This window comes from Aplidium turbinatum, chromosome 9, assembly GCF_918807975.1.
Source record: "Aplidium turbinatum chromosome 9, kaAplTurb1.1, whole genome shotgun sequence".
Classification (NCBI taxonomy): Eukaryota; Metazoa; Chordata; class Ascidiacea; order Aplousobranchia; family Polyclinidae; genus Aplidium; species Aplidium turbinatum.
The window spans coordinates 11,760,623-11,782,934 of record NC_137480.1 but is presented as its reverse complement, the minus strand read 5'-3'; the positions used below and the strand labels follow the sequence as shown (position 1 = coordinate 11,782,934).

At 37.5% G+C, this 22,312-nt stretch overlaps 1 protein-coding gene across 1 annotated transcript; it reads left to right on the top strand.

Annotated features, from left to right (window-relative positions):
• Nucleotides 1–1,563: 1,563 nt before the first annotated feature.
• LOC145777393 (transmembrane protein 181-like) lies at nucleotides 1,564–20,905 on the top strand. Its single transcript, XM_082588761.1, has 15 exons — nucleotides 1,564–1,769; nucleotides 7,525–7,628; nucleotides 8,357–8,415; nucleotides 8,729–8,819; nucleotides 10,176–10,426; nucleotides 11,926–12,006; nucleotides 13,448–13,547; nucleotides 13,873–13,940; nucleotides 14,331–14,488; nucleotides 14,915–14,972; nucleotides 16,028–16,182; nucleotides 16,775–16,857; nucleotides 17,271–17,360; nucleotides 19,797–19,863; nucleotides 20,434–20,905. Exons 1-15 carry the CDS (start codon nucleotides 1,564–1,566, stop codon nucleotides 20,492–20,494), a joined length of 1,632 nt encoding a protein of 543 aa, XP_082444887.1. The 3' UTR covers nucleotides 20,495–20,905.
• Nucleotides 20,906–22,312: the final 1,407 nt, after the last annotated feature.

Here is a 22,312-nt window from a genome sequence, read left to right as displayed (position 1 = left end):
TTTCATTTTCACATGCTTTTTCTTGAAGGGGCGGCAAAATCTGAATCCGCCTCGGGCGGCACATTCTCTAGCTACGCCACTGTATGGAAAGGTATCACTTTTCCAAGCGTGGTGTCATAGTTTAGCATGTATAAATCTTTTAACGAGGTCCACTGCACCAACATCGCTCTTTTCAGGGGCATAGAGCTCTTGAACTAAAGTATCTTCAACGTCCGCGATGCCATTCATGGATTTTTCGCTTTCTGTCTCTCATCCCTCGTTCTCAATAGCCTACATCACCATTTGGTGAACATTCCAGGCAGCCATTCCAACCAACACAAAAGCCGGTAATTCGGATGAGTCGGGCTGGCCAGAATACATTGTGAAACTCTTATTGTGAAACGAGATTTTCCATGAAAAAAAAATGACGCATAGCGCTTGACGCTTAAAACCGGCAAAATAGTTGACGGCGCTATCACTTCCGTCAACTGAAAAATAAATTGACGGCGTTAGCCTCAGCGTCAACAAAAAGTTGACGCCGTCAAATTGACGGCGTCAACGTACAACACTGGCCCACTGTATGTAGCCTACAGTGTAGAATGAGAAATTTTCAGCTTAAATGTCATCACCTTTTGAAATCTGTTTGCTTCTTTGGTCTATTGGTGTAGTTCCTTGTGCTGTCAACCGCGAGCTATAGGCTATACGCCTGATTTTTCAACTGACCGAGTGCAACAATGGCCCAATTGTTGGAGTTGGACCCTTCTTAAAATCAATGGAAAGATTGAGGGGGTATTTTTCGTGTTTGAACTTGAAACATCAGGCGGATTTTCAGATATGATTTAAAAGACATTAAATTTGCTCACAAAGCAACAAATTAATATCAGTAGGCTACGCTACTCTTTACACTTTTTAAAAGTTTTTTGTTTTTTATCATATTAATCATTTTAAACCCACCAATAATCATTTTTCCCTTTGCTGCAACAGTTAAAAAATCGCGGACCTAATTTTTAAAACAGAAATTATTTAATCATAGCTTCAAATAAGCGAGCTGGACCGAAAGCTTTTCAGTTTATTGCTTTGTGTCGGTTACGTCTGCACGCTTGAGCTGAGAGTAAATTCCAGATGTTAACACAACCTGATGATTTAGCTTCAATATGAATAATTGATCGCACGCCTGGTTCGATCAATAAAGCAAACAAGGTCGTACCTTTTAGTATTTTTATACGTAGCCCACCGCATTTGACGTGAAAAGCTGTGCTAGCTACATCCATACAATACTCTACGGATAGATGTGAAGGGCAGTGGGAATAGAATTTATGAGCTGATTGTAAACCAAGACTAGCCTACAATTCAGATTAGCCTAGTTATGCACACTCTATGCTTTCAAGCAATTGAGTAAGAACAAGCAGGCCTACGTTAGACAAGCCATAACTAATATAACAATAAATAAATATACACAACCTAATAACACACTTTTAACGTGGCAGCTGCTGGAGTTCGAATTTTATTAAGCCTACGGTAGGCTACTTTACTGTAAACTATAAAGTATATAGCCTAGCCCATCAGGTCTAAGTTGAAAATTAAATGAGTAAGTTTTATTCGAAAATTAACGAAGATGAGTTTGATGAAGTGTTTCTTACAAATCCCACATTTTGTGAGAAAGTTTTTGAATACAAACAAACCTTTCTTGAAGCAATAATTTTAACGAAAAAATGGCTTCGAAACCTTGAAGATTATTTGGTACCAGAAAGTGTTATACTCGATCGTCTGGGCCAGAAACCTAAAGGAAGGTATGTAGAATTTTTTTTTGTCGGCTTTGTAGCCTACAGGGGTTTCAAGAAGTAGGCTGTACGGGATGCCCAACGACTTGCCGAGAAGGGTTGTAGGCCTATTTAATTTGTGTGTCGCCAGATATCATTCAAACTTTTCTGGTGAAAGTGTTATTTTATAATCGTGATACGGTAGGCTATGCCTGTAGTATATAGCCGATTGTAAAATATTCCAAAGTTAATTTACACATTTTTTTACAGTATCTTAATAAGCCTCATCAAAGCATGTATAGCCTACACAACATAGGCCTATAGAACTTAAGACAACTAAGAAATAATTGAATTTATTACTAGACGCATGATTTTTTATATTCCTTAGGCCAGTGCTCTTCAACCGGGTATACTGTATACCCAAGTGTATACCAGATCAAAACTAGGGTATACAGCTGAAGAAGGGTATACGAAGGGTATACAGCTTAGATTTGTGTTAGTGGAAGTCACAACAGAAGTACGGTGGCTATCGCGAGGGAAAGTTCTTTCCCGTGTGTTTGAACTTCGCGAACAATTAGGGGCATTTTACACTGAACACGGAGACCCAATTAAGGGCTTCCAAGTTTCGTGACATATTCTGGATTGCAAAATTGGCATACTTGGCGTCGATTTTTGATTGTTTGAAACAAGTGAACATCAGTCTTCAAGGGAGAGGGGGTGATATATTTCGGTCAACTAGCAAGATCAATGCGCTGAAGATGAAAATTGCACTTTGGAAAGAGAGTGCTTTGTCGAGGAACTTCAATGACTTTCCTGTATTAAGTCAATACATGAAAGAGTCTAGCTGGGAGTTTGAGGACGTTTCTACTGAAGATAACTTGTCTGCCTTTATTGTTGGTCACTTGAAATTACTTGCTGACAATTTGACTAAGTATTTTCCTGAAGATAACGAACAACGTCTGGAAGCAAACTCGTGGATTATCCAACCATTTAATGGCGAACCAACTGAGGATGAGGAATTATTGGAACTACAGGCTGATTTAAATCAAACATACTCATTCCGAGAAGTGGATTACACAGAATGTTGGGTTTCTCTTCTTGAATTTCCCGAATACAAAAATCTCGCGCAAAAAGCCATTGATGTCTTGGTGCAGGTGCCTATCACTTATTTGTGTGAAGAAGGATTTTCCAGTCTTGTTGAGATCAAGTCAAACAAACGAAACTCGATACTTGACATTGATTCTTTAATGCGGAGAGGAATAGAGAAAGAGCTAACACCACGTTATGTCCAACTTGCCGAAACAATGCAACAACAAGCTAGTCATTAAATCAACTTCAATTTTGACATTTTTTGCACTTTTGCATGCGTAGTTTCTTGTGCCCAGTTCAAGACTACTATAATCACTTTAACAAATAATCCCTATAATCACTTTTTATAATCACTTTATTTCCTGTGCACAATTAAACATTGCTATTTACGAGGTATACGAAGTTATTAAAAATTGAAAAAAGGTGTACCAAGGACAAAAAGGTTGAAGAGCACTGCCTTAGGCTTCAGCGATAGTGTAGCCTACGCAGGGGGGCATTGGGCCATGCTCTCCCCTAAAAAAACGTTGATATTTTAAGCGTTGTTGTGATTGTGTAGCGCAAACATTTTATTGTTCAAGAGTGGTCTTGAGCAACGGGGCGTATTAACCGCCTCTCGCACCCCCCTTCCCTGACACGGCTGTTTAGGAGCTTAGGCTACTCATTTCAGTTTGTTTGATGTTTTTTCTTTGGCTATTTGAAATAAATAAAATAAAAAAAATGTTGCAACTAATAGGCCTACTACAGAAGCTCGATATTTAAATCACGCAAGGTCCTATTTAGGCTACCGTTTCCAGAACCTCGGTTAGTGGGCCCACATCTCTGTTTAGGATCCTACCCATAGCCTACTCATATTTAGTTGGTGCAGCGTTTTTCGACAATTTTAAATAAAAAATGACAATAGCCTACTGCTGCGAAAACTCGATATTTTATAGCCCAGGCTGCATCAATAGATTTTGTATTGTTGATCATCATTAGGAATGACTATTTTAAATCAGCGAAACCAGTAAATCGATGTTATTTTGATGGAGTTTTCAGAAGAAATAATACTACGCTCTCGCTTTCTTGGAAAATGTGTTTCAACGGTTGATACCATAAGACTTAGCCTATCCAAAATTAAATGCTCGTGAAACGCCGAAGATGTTCAATAATAATGGCATCCAGAAGCGTTGACAGGGATTATCCAGCGTAGCCTTAGTCTAGCCTACTTTTGCATTCGAGATGTTTAAAGACTTTTTAGGAGAGGAGAAGGGGCTTGCGCACCGAAAGAAACTCCACGTCGCCAAATGTTTTACAACTACCTTGTTGAACTAGCCAACTATGGCCTAGTCTGTTTGGCATTCATCCCAACGTCTTGCTTTTTTTGTTTTTTTTCAAGACAAATAGCCTACTGCGTAATTCTTTTCCTTAGTTTTTAGTTTTTTAGAATGTGGCACAACAAACTGGTATAAACACACGATTCCAATAATCCAATCCTGGTTCGACTACCGGTTTAAGCTGGTTGTTGTCTTGTTGATAAACACCGGTCTCCTCCAACCAGGGTGTAATAAATCGGGTGAGCGTATAGTGGCTGTAGGAAAGGCGGCCGAGCAAGAGCAACAGCAACGAAATTGAGCTGATGAACTTTGTTCTCTAGACCCGCTAGCTTACTTAACGTTATTGAAATTGTCCCCTTAACTATGCTACAGCTGAAAACTCTGAATGCAGAACCTTTTACTCCGTATTTGAAACTCGAGTAGCCTACGGTACGTTGATGTGTTGTAGCCTAGGCTACGAAGCAGCAAGTTTGGTTTTCGATATTTTTCTGTAGCCTATTTCAGACAAGCAAGTGGGCTACGCCTTTCGGCCGCTTTAGGAACATCATTTCATTGCCACAACAGATAAGCTACAATTCCTGCGAGACTATTTTCTGTTGATGTTTGTTTGTTCAGTTGAGAAACCGAACGCAGGAAGCTCTCACTCAAATAGGCTACGTAGGTCATTGCCTATAATGTCGACCCAGGGCCGGATTTAGCTGATGGGGGGCCCGGGGCACTTTTAGATCGGGGGGCCCCCGTGCAAAAAAATTTTTTGCGCCTACGGCGCGAAAAACCACTTCTACATCTACACTACCATTAATCCAGCACTGTAGGTTACAGCATTTTGCAGAAACTTTAAAGACTGAAAGGAAAAATAACAACACAAAACACACATTTTTTCCACGTAGTGGGGCCCTTCAAAAGTCGGGGAGCCCGGGGCACCTGCCCCCTCTGCCCCCCCTAAATCTGGGCCTGTGTCGACCGTATAGCTTACGGTGTCACTTTCATAATCTACCCTGAAAATTTGCTACCCTGAAGAAAAATCTAAAGTGAGAAAGTAAACTTGGTAAAACAATCAGCATAGTCTAACGTGTAACGTCCTTCGTCCTGCATGACAAAAACAAAACACAAACATTAACCTAAGCATTCAAGTGACTTTCTGGATCAACTTCAAAGCGTTTGCTGCGTTTTGCTCCCCGGTTTCGTTTAAAGCTATTGCATTCCCTTTCTCTTCATGGGGTTTGAAATCGTTCCTTCAATGTGCAAAGCATCTGCTTTTTTGATAATTTTTCAATGCCTAGATCAGAAACTTTCAACCCCAATTGTCTATTTGTAGCCTAATGGTCAATGCTTTTGAAAATTTTGAGATACGGTAACTTGATAAATGGTCAAAGAAGATGTGAGAGCAGCTCGCCGAAATGAGATAAATTCGACTTTCCGTAAAAATAGACAGTTCGTGCAAAAAACATTATTTACATTATCACAAACTGAACAATTTTACTGTGACACACTGCCTCACAGTAGGCTACACTAACAATGTAGCCTAATCAATCTACAATCTACCAAAGACATGTGATTGCATCAGGTTTAGAAGTACGCTTTGGTATTTTTCGCTAACAGGTGCTTCCAGAAAATTTATGTGCTTACTGGATTTAACAACGTGACCTGCGACGGCTTTAAACGCAAGAAGAAGTATTTGTTTACTTTCTTTACTCGAGAAATGAATTGCCATTTGAAAGTATTTGGGCTGGCAACTCTTTATCTTTTAGTTCAGCGTCCCTGGCTCTTAAAAAAGTACCGGTACCGTACTGTAAAAATCAAATCAATAATATTCGGAAATTTATTTTGTAGCATTGTTCTTTAACCAAACAGATATTGTAGCAATCCAATACGACATTAGAATCCTGAAAGACGAGTTAGTGTACCTATTGGGTTTGATTTGCATTGAGGTGTGCCATGGATTCTTCGTAAGTGCTTGTGCATATTCCAGCTTAAAACTAATGTTTCCAATTACTCTCACAACTCGTGCAGTGCACAACAACCTTGTAAACCATATTCTTTCATAGGCTAATAATTTTCCCTCTTACTTTAACAAAATTATCTTTCTTTATGTGCAGAATGAGATTTTTTTACATGGTATAGACTAGGCAACAAGCCTATTTATTTTTTTTGAAAAATTGAACAACATTGCTTTGTTTTCAAAATAAAAAGCAAACAACCAATCCATTAAATGGGGGAGGGGATTAATTGTTCAACTTTGTTGCAGTATTTTGCGTGTTGTGATTTTGTCAGCCAATTATCTCTTGTTTTCTCGCAAACAAAATTTTTTCATCAGGAATTGAAATGCATATGTATGAAAGATAAGAAACTCTTTATCCTCAATTTTCCAATGCACACGCAAGTGAACATGCCTCAAGTAAACAGGATTTGTGTATGCTAGTTCAATCCAATTCTTGTGATGCAACTTACCGTATATAGCCTAACTACTTTATTTGTGTAGAAATCGCACCTCAACTTTGTGAGTAAACATTCGGTATATATACTCGAATAAATACACAATTACACACAGTATAGGCCTACTGCAATTGCTGACAACCATATAAAAAATTCACTGAATTAAAACATGTAGCATTCTGGTATGATGAGCTTTTTGTTTAATTTATTTCATAAACTGCTACATGGACTATTATCATGAAAAAAACTTGGAGCTGGTGTACAAGTCTCCGTCCTGGTAAAAAACTATCAAAAATGACGTCATGGACAGGATTTAACTAAGACAAATGGGTTGCAGTGTGTGAACAGTAAAGCAAAGGTAAAGTAGTTTCACTCTATATGTTTGGTCGATTCCTGTTTATGATGTCATGATATTTTTTAGGAAGTGGCTATACTTACGGCGCCGTAAATATAGCCGTTCTATGCTTTTTTATCTTTACGCCGCTTTTACTGCGCATGCGCGCTGTTCGAAACAGTCACGTCATGCACAGGAGTGGTCGGAGTCGAAAATATGTAACTCCGCTCATCTCTGGAAGGCTGGCTCATCAGGTTGACAGCTTAGTGAAGTCAGAGTTTTTTTTAATTTGGTTGTGGAATTTTGCTCACCAAAAATGTGTTATTTATTTAAAGGAAAAATAACTAAGGTATTTTGGCAGCTTAATGGAGGCTCATGTCATTTTTAATTGAGTGTGAAAATTTTATTGAATTGAAAAAAGATAGGCCAAGCAGTATGACAGCTTAGTAATGGCAGATGCCAGCTAGTGTTTTTGATTGATTGTGCTATTTTTTACCAGGGCAGAGACTTGTACACCAGCTCCAAAAACTTTGCAGGTACCGTAAAGTGATTTTTTTCAATAAAACTGACATGCTGTACAGGTCTTGCTTACAATTGTCTTTGTTTATTTCAGAGTTGTGCAAATGAGACTCTATTCTTTATCCAAACGACATTTTGCCCTTGTCTTTGTTGCATTCATTTTTTGCTTTCTACTTACTACTTTGGGTGGTATAGCAGGTGTGATATATTACTTAATTTCATGCCATATTCGTTGTATTAAAATATGTTTTTTATAGTGATCGTCTGATGAAGATAACAATTTGGGTTAAAATCATGTTGGCATGCTTATTTTGTTGGCAGACTATTTTGACAATAATTCATGTTATCATCAAACAATTACTGCTGTCAGTGAACAAACTCATACTAGCGACATTAAGCGAAGATAAATCTGCTTCAACTTTTCTTTCAGTTAACAAGTGTCATTTACAACAATGTTTTTTATGTTTAAAGTTTCATCCTTCAATTATTATCAATATTACTTTTACTTGCATTCTTGTTATGTGTGGTTTATACCTATCAAGCAATACAATGTTCTGTGTTTCTGTCTATAAAGTACACCTCTCTCAAATAATTATGGCCTGTGCCAAAATAGTCTGACAATAAAATAAGTAGGCCAAAGTGAAAATGCCAAAGTGAGTGATTGTGCTTTGTAAAATTAATTTTTAACTAAAAGAAATAATGGAAAGGATGAGGTTGTTCAGTTCATAGATTGAAGTGCTTTTTGTCAGATTCTTTTGAGAAGATTTTTTTAAACAAACTTTCGGTCTACTTAAGTCTGGTCAAAATTTTCTGAGATGAGTTCTAATGGCAGTTTGAGCTATGAACCATCTTCACACTATTTTTAAGCTTTGTACCACTAATCTACTCTTTAAACTAAACAATGCATTTAATGGATTTATTTTAAGGTCCTGCAATTATAAGTACAACAGCTGTGAACCTCTCTTATGTTGATTCAACTATGAGTGTTCGTTCCAAAGTGGTGAGTAGAAAAGTAATTATATGATTTTTCTGTGAAAAAACTAATCAAATTTGCAGAAAACAAATGACATACTTTTAAGTATATATGAGTCTGTTGGGCTTTTATCTTGTGCTTGTCGGTATAAAAGAAACTAAGTAGTTACTGTGTTTTCTTGTGCTGTACTTTATCTATAATGTTTTTGAACAGTTAACATAATTTATATATAGAAAATAATGTTCTTTTTGACCTACAGTACTATATATATTTGTTTTACGTATTACTGATTAATTGCAAGCACCTGCTATTTTTAAAATTCCAGACAGGGCCATTTACTATGTTTTCACCAGTGTTAAATACCTTCAATCAACAAATATGGCTCCTGGCTCGCATTCGCATAAAAAATCCTTCATGTGAGTTGCAACAATGCATTTTTTTCTTTTGTTTAATATTGCTTTGTAGCCTTATTGTTGTTTTGATAGTTTGATTCACTGTTTAATTTTGTGATCTTGTGGCTTCCTTTAGTTGATAAAAACTTATTTTAATGATAATAACTTAACCTTATCTTGTAGTTGACTTTAGATTTGCTCTTTTGTTGATATGCTTTTTCCAGATTAAAACCAAACACAAGCAATCAATTTTTTTACTTCTTCATTACACAAACTGTAAACAACATTCATCATGGCATAAAGAGTTAAAGTTCTGTTCTTTGTTTTTCACTTAAGATAAGATGTACGGTATCTGTAGCTCCTGCAGCCTCTGTGCACGTCATTACTTATGCAGGCCGTCACAGCATGTGATGTCCGCGGAAGTACCATCTAGTTCTAGATCGATCATAAATGTCCGCCGAGAAATAACACAGGAACTAGCGATACAAATCGTCATTACATAGCACGAACAATTGTTGCGAGAATATACTGTAATTTCCCGCGCATTATAGCGCGCATCTAGAAAATGTGAATACTGTATCCGTTTAAATTCCATTCAAGCAGAAAAACTTTCGATTTTTGCGTTGCTTCAACGATTGATGACATTGAATCAACGTAACAAAGGTGAATTCTTCATTAAGAATCGATGGGAGTATGAGTAGGCTATTACGATTAGATTATACGAGTAGGCTATTACAGCAAGATGCAGCAAAATTTGTTAAGTTTTGGTATTACAGTAAGAAAGAAAAGGCCCAGGGAAAATTCACTTTCGCTCACTTGACACGTAAAAACAAACCTAAAGAAAAAAACCTAGTGAAACTTTGCACAGCAGAAAATAGTAGCGTTGGTGTAGAAGTTTTCCGACTCGTGCCCAGAGCATTGTGACGCAAGAAGCCACACTACCTCGTTCGGTGGAAGTTAATCAGTTATGCGGTGTATTAAGGAGCTACACGGCGCTTTGACTCTTCATATATCAAGTGTCAAGCGCACGTTGTTGGTCTGATGAACCCCTTTCAAAGTGACTTCGCTGAAATTTTAAAAAGCCTTCTAAACCGTAGCTATAGTTCTCAAATGGCGAAGAATGATCAAGATAAAGTGATTGAGCATGACGATCGACGCTAAAACTGGTGTGTCCGCCGTGAAACTTAATTTGTCCGCCGAGATAGCTGCTCAGACCGGACACGTTTGTCTGCCGTCAACAAAAACGAATTTCGAGGCCTGTTATGGTTATTGAAATTGATTTTAAACTTTATTTATTGTTACTACCTGATATGTTTATTTTTAGTGTACAGTATTGATCATTATTGCTACTGGACTATAAAGAATTTTCTATACTTGCAGCGGCCACATATATGGAAAAGTTTCAAGTCCAGGTCACAATGTTTGCCATTGGTGAAGATGGTTCTGGTATTTCTGGAGTCACAAATCATACTCATGAACGCACACTGGTCTGCCATGGTCAGGAATTGTGTGAACCGCTTGTTATCTTGCATCTTGGTTATCTTGCCTACTCGAAGTTTCGGCTCAAGGTCGAGTTTTTTGGACTTGAAGACACCAACAATCAAGGACTTGTAAAGGAAGTTTTCTTTGAAGTAAGTTATTTAATTGGATGATAGCATAAAATTGGTTAAGTAAGAAGCACAATAGCACATTTGTCGTGCACCTTGCGAACTGGGGTTGTAGTACAATGCAATTATATTCCGTTGCAGTATGGTTAACAATATTTTGTGAAATTTAAATTAACACACCCCTACGGATGGTCAAGTTGGCATCGCCCTGACAGTCGTGGTTGGCTTGCAGACTAAACTACGGAAACATAACGTTGGCGTCATGAAATGTACTTTCTTTATACGTTAAAGCCTGTGAGCTGATACACAGCTTGTGCCAATGCCACTGATTGCGCATGCGCACTGTTTTTTGTGGCCGCAGCTCGATCGTCACAACTGCTTTGACATCATTTCAAGATGATGCTTGTTAACGCGTGAAGCAAAACTTAGTTTTGCAACAAAATATCTATTAATTTATTGATCGCTTTCAAAATGCATATCGCTAAATGTGAAATTACACCAAGGTCGTTGGGGACAGAAAAATTGGATTTGGGAAAGTGTTTAGGTTCCAGAATATTATGTCAGACATCGAGCTTTGCTAGAAAGCCCGGCAGAACCGCTTAGGTTGTTCGATTAAACTGTAAGAAAAACTTTTGTGCTCAAAAATTTGCCGTTTCTCAAAAAACATATTGTCATTGCAATGGTTTCATTTGCTCCTATCCCAGCCATCAAATCAGTCCTTTCATTGCATTGATTCAACGTACGAGAACCGGTAAGCGCATATCAGTTAATGGAGCTGTTGGAGGCGGCCATGTGGAACCGTGGGGGCGGTGCACTGCTTCAAAGCGAGTTTCAAATTATCAAGGCGCTTGGAAATTCCCCTTTCATTGTCAGACCTTTTATTTTAACGTTGTGCATCAGCTTTGTTTCTGCTTTTTGGAAATCACCCTTTCGATCAAATTTAAATTTAGATGGACGGAGAATGGGTACTTTTTGGGCATCCATGGTGTCTTGCATACTATTTTACCGCATAGTTTTTTTGTTACTTGAGCATTTCTCGTTGACAAAACTTTTTTGTTGTTGATAAGAACTCAGAATGTCAGTAACATAAAAACTCAGGCTGTTGAAAACACGAATAGTTTGTTTCGACCGAAAAGTTTTTGTTTTGTTTGGAAATAAAAATTTATTCTGTTTCGTTGTGAATTTGAAACAATAGGATTTCCAATTGTTTAGACTTTTGTTCAGCATAGAAATATTTCATTTCAACATCAAATTTGTTATTTTGATTGCATTTCATTCAGGTTCAATTTTTAAAGAAGAATTTTGTTTTGTTTCAAATAGCCTTAGTACAGTAGAATTCGGCGATAGTGACATTTCGCTACAGTGGCATCTTTTTCGAGGTTCTCTTCAGGGTGACACTATAGGCGAGTTATATTGTACTAATACAAATCATACAATAGGCTGCTTATTACGAGTAGTCCTAAACGAATTATAAGTATGCAATACAAACCATATCACGAAATGCTTATTTTTATACTTTCTAGTTCAAGACATTCAACCCAATCTTTACTCAAGTTGAGATTTGGTTCCGTTTCGCTTTCTTGGTTCTAACTTTCCTCGTCACGGTGAGAGTCAGTATTTGTTCGTTTCATGATGAAACCTTACCACTGCAAATGATTTTCAAACATTATATAGTATTTATAGCCTGAATTGATAACCTTATCTATATTATGGCACCGCACGAGTGCAGTTTAAAGTGTGGGGCAAGAAGAATAAGCCACCAAGACAGCAATAATGTACTAAGAAATTTAATGTGAAGCTGATATTATTTTGACGTTTGGTCAGCTTTATAAACCTGAGCAAAATGCAACATAATTTCATCCTAAGTTCCACACGCATCATTTGATTTCATCAACGAAGTTTCTCATTTGGGTCCACGAGTTGCAGCAACTCTTCGGCTTGATCCGAAAGGGTATATTAAGTTCATTGTGGCAGTCAGCCTAATGTGCATCCGGAATTTCAATAAAAGTCTTGAGGATGGATGCATTAACAGTGGATCATCCGTAGATTAAGCAAATCTGCCGATTACTGATCTACCAATAAACTCTGCGCGCAAACTGATTTTCGATTATAATCAGACGATTAGCGTGGTCGGACACTTAAATGATCCGTTGTTGGTGTATCTAACCCTTTGTGTCAATGGTTTTCACCATATTGAAAAGAACGTGTGCGGTTCAGACATAGGCGCCGACTTTTCAAAAAACCTTGGGGGGCGAGAAAGGTGATGACGTCATAACCATAAACGCTATTTTACTCAATTAAAATAGTCTTTGATTAAGCTTACTGTCTTGTTTATATTGACACCTACGTCGCAAACCGAATTTATTAGAACCGCTGCTTGAAACGATTAGTTTTACGCATGCAGTACGCCTAGTCGCAAAAATTGTGATATTGTTAGCTCATTGTGATTTTGTGCGTTTTCATGTTTGGTCAAAGAAAATCTAACGGACCTTTGAATAACTTGTAAAATGAGAATAAACATTCAACCTCGCATTCGCTTTTTCACCCCCACGCGTTTTGGCTTTGAAGTTGCTCCTCACGCGCGGGAAGAAAAGCAGTGTGCGTGCCGTGCGCATCTCTGCAGTAATTCACGTTCCAGAAAAAGCCGTACGATCAGCTGTTTTGCTGGCCAGAACAACGTAAGCTGTTTTTCGCTTTCGGCATTGTTAAAGTCTGTTTTAATTATTTAAATCTATTTGGCAAAGTATTTTATCTTTGAAACACCACTGGTATTTAGCCATTTTTGTTGCCCCTCAACCATAAATTTACGGGGGGCGCCGCCCCCCTGCCCCCCCGGAAGTCGGCGCGTATGGGTTCAGAAAGCCGCTTCTGAAAATCGCTGCTTCGTACTATTATGATCTAGTGCTGCGAAAGTATTATATAATTGTCATGTCACAACGTTAAAGGATGTCATATATATTTGTGGTAAAAAGGTAAAATTTAACGTCTAAAAGCTAATTAGGTCTGAACTATGTATAAAAAAGCAAACTTTTTTGTGTCTTACAGTGCTGGTTTGCTCATATGCTGCGGCGTTATCACGTCAGAAACTGGACAATTGAACAGAAATGGTTGTCACTACTGCTGCCTTTGCTTTTGCTATACGATGGTGAGCGAGCTAGTTTTGCATAACCCCGCTTAGAAAATCAGTCTCTTTTTTGCATTGATTCAACGCTTGATGATGTAAAATTAATCAAAACACATCTGATTTACTAGCTAAAGTGTTTGCATTATGTGGAATCTGCTTTGAAATTTTTCGACCAGAAGTTAAATCTGTAAAGTGCAAAGATGGCTGTTATCTGTTAATAAAAAAAAAATTTTCGTAGTCGTAACTGACAACACAGGCTCTTCTTTCCTTCCTTCCAGCTCATGTGTCGTAAAAAGTTTGTACATGCAAACAAGATTCATACTTCTAATACTACGTTAATTTCCAGATCCAATCTTTCCATTAAGTTTTCTTATCAACAGTTGGGTTCCTGGGATGCTGGACGCATTGTTCCAGGTATTTCTCGCAATGTTTGTCATGATATATATTAGTCGTCGACGACTTGTCTGTCAAGGTTTAACTTTTTTTTTCTTTAACTTTCCATCTGACTCAGTATTTGAATAAAATATTCAAGAAGCTTTTGACTTTTACATCAAGAAATGTGCTTGCTTGCTGGATGTTTTTTTTTGGTTCAGTGGTTGAGTGTTTCAGGTTTAGTAAACCAATAAGTAGTGCCTCCAACCACGTGCGCTTCAGTTCACTTGGTTAAGTTGTGTGGCCAACAATGGTTCCAGACAGTTAAATCCTTCATTTTTACATTGATTCAACGTCTGCAGACTCATTTGAATGAATGTTAAAATAATGGACTTTGGTGTCTGAAGTACAGATGCTTTGTTATTTTGACAGGCTACATTTCTTTGTACCTTGCTGCTGTTTTGGCTTTGTGTGTATCATGGGATAAGAACGGAAACGGAACGAAGACCTTTCATCAAGTTCTATCTTCCAAAGCTACTGATTTGCGGTTTACTATGGCTAGCAGCTATTACACTGGGCTCATGGCAACAGTAAGTGCAGAATTTGTAATCTGAGTTATTTGAATTTACTTTTTGATGATTGTATTTGGTTTGGTAAAGAGACTATGAAACTGTTTTGTTGGCTGAAATGTTTTTTTATTTGAAAATTTGGGTTGCAACGTTTGGAACGGTTTCAACAATGGTATCTTTATTGTACTAAATTGAGCGGGTTCAGAAATTAGCACTTTTCATGCATCCGAGATGTGTTTGGTTGTTTTTATGTAGCAGTGATTTTTGTTAATTTTCTTGAAGCGTAATTTTTTACTTGTGCCGAAAATTTAACTTGAATAACTTATATCTCAATAATGCAACTGCAACGGCTGAAAGTTTTTTCGGTTTCAGAACTAACCTTTTTTTGTGTTTTTCTCCTCAAAAAGTGATGTTAGTTTGATTTCAGCACACCCACTGTTTTTGCAGATACAACGAACTCGTTGACCCTACCTATCAATACAGAGTGGATATGAAAAACTTTCTCGTGAGCATCTTTGAAATCATCTGAAATTACTAATAGTAAACTTAAATGCTAAAGCAGAGGTGGGCAAACTGCGGCCCGTGACTACTTTCTGTGCGGCCCGCGAAAGCCTGAAGCAAATATATAATAAAATAATCCCAAAATTGCTAGAAAATTTTAATTACTACAATGACTTAATTAAACTTTTTCTTCGTATATTTCATCTTGATAAAGATAAATTATAGTCTTTTTGTCGCATTGTAGTAAGTTTGTTTCCCCAGCCACATTGTGATCTTGCATGAATGAATGGCTAATATTAGTGTCAAAAAACAGCCGGTTACATCACAATTGAAATTTCTGACTTCGGCCTGTCGCATCATGAGACTTTCTTTTTCGTTTCAGTTTTTCTGATTATGTTAATTCGCTCACAGATGTATCCTGTTTAATTCGCTCAAAGTGCGTCTGGCAAAGTGTTATCTGTGATATGGGTTGTATTCAAATAAATAATTGAGACAAACTTTTTTTATGTCTTTTATGTAATACATGTACAGTACTGTATAAAAATCTCCGTTTCTTTTGTCATTTTAAAAATAAATAAAAGCTTGTGTTTTGACTATTTTAGATTTGACGTTTTGGCTTATAATCTTAATTATACTATACTGCGGCCCTCGAACAAATTCAGATTCTGAATGCGGCCCTCGAGATAAAAAGTTTGCCCACCTCTGTGCTAAAGCACTCTGAGCAGACAGCACTGCTGTAATTAAAAACAAATTGCTAGCTTTTTGTTAAATGAGCATAACAGTTTTTGGAAGCATGCTTCAATTCTTTTAAGTCACATTTACTTAAAGAGAATGTGGATGTAAACAATTCCATGAACACTATCTTTGATGACGTTTTTGTATACGAGGCTAGTATGGGATGTCGACATTCTTGTTCTTCTTCTTGGCTACAGGTCTACATTTGTTTAGTTCACATTATTTCAAACTCATAAAATGAAACTCGAACTACCAGAATGGTATATAAGATAAATCAATTCTTCTTTTTAGCTCAAAGCATACGACATACGCGGTATTTTGCAGGGGATGAAAATCTTTTTCTTCATAATGGGCGGAGTGTATCTTCTTTATCTCGGCTTTCTACTCGTGCGCGGTTGTTCCGAGCTACACTTGAAACCATACGCCAACTTAAGATTGAAGTTTCTGACTGCGCTTACTGCCTGCGTTGTTATTGTGAGGTAAGATATGTTTCTAGTACGTAATAAATGGACTAAGTGAACTAACGGTTAAATTGTTATTATTTATTTATGACTAGTTGACTCATCCAGTCATCCATGCATACACTCGGAAGACTCCGTACATTATTTCAACAAGGTTTTCAACTTTTTTTCTTTTGTACATCTTTTTTGATACTTTTTTTCTAAATTTTTGATGGAATATGACAACCCTTACATACACCCCCACAACGGTCTCCTATTTGAATACCTTCTTATTATGCGGCCTTTTGCTTTTCTATTTTTATGCGATTTTTGTTGAATGCAAATGTTTTTCCAGCTACCTTAGCTACAATTTTTTCAAGCTTGACCGAATTCTGACCGCCATGCATGGATTAGTTTATACCATAATCATAACGCAAAGGTTGACGTTTTTTTTAAGTTTCTCGCTTTCACAGAAACAAAATTTGATTACCTTATAGTGAATGCATAGCGACCTATACAGTACACGCTCTTGTTCAACGGCAGGGCATCAAGTAAGTTACAAGTACAAAAATTTATTTGTGATTTTTCTGAATTTGGTCAAACTTTCTAACCTTCACCATTTTTGTCGCAGCGTCGTCATCGTGGCTTTACGGTTCGGAGCGAACATCCTCCAAAATAATTTTGTCGCCGAAATTTCAACCAAATACCAGAATTATATCCTTTGTCGGAACCCTGTGCCTCCCCAGATAGCCCAGATCGCTCCCCAGATATCAGTCGTTTTTTTACATTAATTCAACGTATGCTGCCAGTGAAGGCAATGAGGCATATGACTAGCCTGGATTAGCACAAGCTATGTAAAGAACATCAGATTCTCGATAAGAAATTGCGATTTTAAAAAGCCTTGTGTTTGACGTGGCTTCTTCTCTGTAAAAGTTATTATGCTATTCCACACTGTATTCTTGTAATGTAGCCTATAATTATTAATAAGATTAAAATGTAGATCGTAATTTTAGCCCAGAACGTACCATCTCGAAAGGGTTAAGACTGTAGTTACGTTTTTGTTTGCTTAAAAAAAGACGTTCTTAAAGTTACCTTGTTAATTACAGTTTTTTCTTAACTTTTCACACCAACAGAGTTTGTTTGCTTTTATGGACTTTTAAATTTTTACACATACACAATGGCATTTGTGTACTCGCCGTCTAAAAATGCGCTTACGGGTAAGTCTTTGTTTTCACTCAATTTTACGTATATTTAAATGGAATTTTTATATGTTCCTACCCTGTTCTGGAAAGATTATGCTCCCAGCCAGCAAATTAATCGTTTTTTACATTGATTCAACGTCTACAGACGTTGTGAATCAATGTAAAAACGACTGATTTGTTGGTTAGGCTACTGTGTACTATACTATACTTATTGCAGACTCAGAAAGGACTCTTATCGTAAGTAGGTTAATTCCCAAATCGCAAAAGTCGCCTTTTTTACATTGTTTCAACGTCTGACGATGTCAAACGGGCAACATTTGCTATCTGGGCTGTCTTGCAATCAGAGGTGTCACCCAGGTAGCAATATTCGCTTTCTTACGTTTTTTCAAACGTCTTTTGCCGTTTGTTAGACGTCGAATATCGGAATTGTTACCTAGGCACAAGTATAATGCGTTCTTTTTCATGTACGGTACATAGAATGCTGGTGTTCGGCTAGAGCAGTGGTTCTTAACCTTTACTAACCTGCCGAACCCTTACGTTAATCTGCATGCTTTCGTTGAACCCCTAACTTTCACTGAGCCACAAAAAACAAAAATCTACCATATTATGTAATAGTAATAGGCTACTTTACTGTATCAATGAGACTTTTGTTGTTGTTTTTCTGAGACCAATAGTGAAATTCGACGCTTTGTCTCGGAAACAGCAATTCTCATTTCATTTTCGTATGCAAGCCGGTTTCGTTTTTGTACTATAGAAAGCGCATAGCCTACTCGTATAAATAAGTGATTTACGAATGGCATGAGAACTTCAAGGGCAACTTCTGTAATAAGAGGATAACTTTCCATTTGTTGGCACCGAAACGTTCGAAGATTTGTTGTGTTGAAGCTTCTTTTTTGCACCTCGCTTTCTTGAAGCTCGATAGTGTCATCCAAGTAAGGACTGTTTATATCTGATGTTGTATGTTTTCCAAAAATATTTGCTGATATAGGCTACTATTCAGTAGACCATGTGTTAATGTTTCAAAGGACGTTTGCGCCGAACCCCTGAAACAGCTTCGTCGAACCCCAGGGGTTCGATCGAACCCTGGTTAAGAACCACTTGGCTAGAGGCATGCGCAGTTCAGAACATAACATTTTTCTAAAATTTATAACTCAAACCCTTAACAACATAACTGAAACTACACACGTTGTCTGATGTCTGTCAACATTTTGTTAACAGCATCTTCTACAAGTTTCTTAGCAGACACTTTGCGATTATTTATCGTTTTTGACAATTACCTTTTACTTAGTTAACAAACCATTATTAACGTGGGCGCCGTCAGCACGTCTTGGATTATGAAGAGCGGACGTGCTAGCCATGGATCTTGAAAAATAGATCAAAATGCCATTCTTGGGTAGGCTATCGAAGACCATTGAGTTGACTGCGCACCCGCTAACTTTTCCTGCCTTATGGGTTATAAAAAAAGGGCTAAACAGCCATGGCTGCGGTAACCCGCACACAATTTCTTACGATTGGAAAGTCAGGTCTACTTGTTAGCAAATTTTCTCGCATCCATTTTGTTTCCCCAATCCGGAAAATATTCTACCCACGCTCATAAAAATAAATGAAAACAAATGAGAAACTGGTACAAACTCATTCAAACTTATCTATGCATGAGAGACTATCTAGCAGTAATCATATTTGCATATTCTTGATCATCCCCTGCTCTTGATGATCCTTTTTGTGGACAAAGATACACAATTGCCTATCATTGCTTCAGTAGCTTCATTTGAACGCTGGAAATAAGATCTCAATTTACGATGTAGAGTTTTCCCAATTCTTGACTTTAAGATTGGGAAGAGAGTTTAGAGACCCATTTGTGTTCCCAGTTATCAGGTCTACGAACCAATAATAATCGTTTGAAATTAACTCAAAGAAAAAGTCTTTCAAAATTATTCTTAAATGTGTGAAATGCTTAAGTTTTAGTCCCTTTTTTCAAACCAGTGGCCCCTAAACACGTCCCCAAAAACTCGTAAACCCCAGGTTGAGAATCATTGCTTTGGTGGCATTTATTTTGAGATTTAATAACATTGACTTGGACCTTTAAACATTTCGTGTAGACCATTGGTGGGGAACGTGGCATTTAGATAACGTTTGTTTCATTGACGGGTGCTTGGATTTGTGCATGCTCATTGCTCAGGTGTATAATAATAACAGGACCTCTTATTGCTGTATCAATTTGTCGTGATACTCTCTCAAATTTTGAAAATGTTGATTTTGGGCCTTGAATTTATAAGTGCATAGCATACGGTAGTCGACGGTGAATGAGAAATTGGCTGACAGCTGCTCCGGCCTAATTGACTTCATTGCAACGCGACCCTGTTAACTAACATCTTTGTTGTTCACTGCCACTATATCTGTTGTTTGCATGCAATGAATTAATAAGAATTAACTTCGTTTCCACTCTCACAGATCCAGTCTTCCGTGCTGATACAGGATTCTCATTGCTGAACGATTCTGACGAGGACATTTTATACGGGTAGGTTAGATTCACTTGGCGAGGTTCGCAAGTCAAAAAACACACTTTCCATCTGTCCCTTTGCCAAGACCAGTACTTGAATGAAAAAGCTTTCAATGAAGAGACGTGTGAAGATGTTAACTATCAGCGTGGCATTTAACTTGTTTGTCTCAAGCTCATCACTAAACGCTGTAGGATTCGCTTAATCTGGCCACTTTAGGATTGGGCCTTTTTGGTCGCAATAACGGAACGATTTCTTTCATAGCGGCCAAAGTTGGGCTTGCTAATACGTGTGGCTGTATAGCCCATGTTTACATATCCTCGTGGCCTCGTTACTACTGCACTTCAAATTGAGATCAGATCCATACGAACATCATCAAACTCCCCCAACAGCAATGTCTGTTGTCAACCTGTATCATGCAATATGACGATTTTGACTTCCTGGCAACGGGCAAAGTCCTTAAAAGGGCCTTACTTAGTATTAAAATAGTTCTTATAATACGAATATGGATGTTATCTATCCGTGTCATAATTCTCATTTCTTAAAGTTTCTTAAATCTTGTAATTATCTTCAATTTTTTTTCAATCAAGGAGCGATGCAGAGGAAGTTCCGCTGAGAAACGGCAGCGTCCAAAGATACGACTCCGACTGAATCCGGCTTGATCTTCAACGAGCTTGTGCCACGATAGAAATATGGAAAATGTAGATTTTAGACGAAGCGTAGTTGTGTAGTGTTACTGTCGGTGGTCAAGAAGCTTAACCGGTTTGTTGTCATATGGCCAAAGCGCGTTTCAGTCGCAGGGCCAGTCCACATTTTATTTCTTCACTCTGTATTGTTATCCCTTCCCAGACAGCAAACGGTCATTTTTGCATTGATTTAACATCTGCAGACGTTGAATAAATGTAAAAATGACCGATTTTGATGGCTGGGAATTGTTGCCCAACAACAACGCATGGCCAGCTAAAGATACGGCCTGATTTGTCACATTTTGCAGAAATTTCTAGGTTTTTCTAAATTTGGGCAAACGTTTAAATAAATTTTTCTAAAAATTAGATTTTTACGCTTTCTTTACTCTTTTCCCCAGATGACACAATAGGTTTTAACAGGTGTCCGACGTTTTCTTCGTAAACAGTTTTTCGTAAAACAATTGTTCGTAAGCAATTCTTTGTAAAATCAATTCTTCGTAAAGCAATTCTTCGGGCATGCAATTGACCGTAATACTAATTGTTCGTAAACAAATGTTCATAAAAGTTAGGCTACAGCTTTTTTTTAAAAAAACAGTTACAATTGTTTACGAACAATCAATTAGGGTAGCCTATATGCTAGAGATGTGCTAATTGTGCTTAAACACATAATTGTGCCACTGAAAGAAATCTGCAGCTCCTTGCCCGTTCAAAGCACTGGTATGCTGACGGCACCTTCAAGACAGTGCCTTCACTGTTTGCATTATGCACCTTCATCGGAAATTGCAAGACAAACCTTGCTGTTGCGAAAAATTGTTCACGAACAATTGACCTATCACCTGTTTACGAACAATTCACCTATAGGCTACGAAGAATTGATGTACAGTATACGAAGAATTGCTTTACGAAGACAGGGATATCTGTAACTAAATAAAATATCGACTAAAAGATATACAAAATTATATTTTACAATAATAATACAAAATGTACACTCACATTAAAATTTAATTGATGTATAAAAGTACATTTACGATTCTAGAAAAAAAACGATAAATCCAAAAATGACTGAATGCAACGAGTCCAAAAACCGCCTACTGCTGTTCTTTAGCATTTTGCGTACTGCAAATCGGATCAGAAGTAAATGAGGAGTGTTCAGCAATTAGTGAATATGCTGTTATATCATCAACTTGTTCACAGACCAATCCGGTACGAAACCAATACGTTTACGATGTTATCAGAACTAAAACCAATAGTCATTCTGGAAATTTTTTAAGGAGCAAACAAAATACAACATGACTGCAGTAATGGAATACAAACAAATAAACAAACCAGGCAAGCGTAGACCGTACAATTTACAGCAGGTAAATTGATTGTTACGCTTTTAGTTGTTCGTTTAGCCTACTACTTGCTGCCCTTTGAGGTCAATTTATGTGATTGTTTACCACAGCAGCGCACAAAGAAAAATGACCCTACTGGTGTATAAAATGGTTTTCAGTTCCACAGAGTTTCCAATCCCGTAGTTATAGATATCCCTGTACGAAGAATTGCTTTTACGAACAATTGTTTACGAACAATTGTTTTACGAAAAACTGTTTACGAACAATTCACCTATAATCGTTTTAACATCCTCACATGTTGAAAAACAAAGAGAATTTGATTTCGAAGATTTTAGTCACACTGTTAATTTTTCAATAACTGTCTGATTTAGCGTTTTTCAACTTACTTTTTCTCATTTGCTACTGCTTCCCCAAGGCAACAAAAAAGTTTTATATTGTTAGGAGACAGT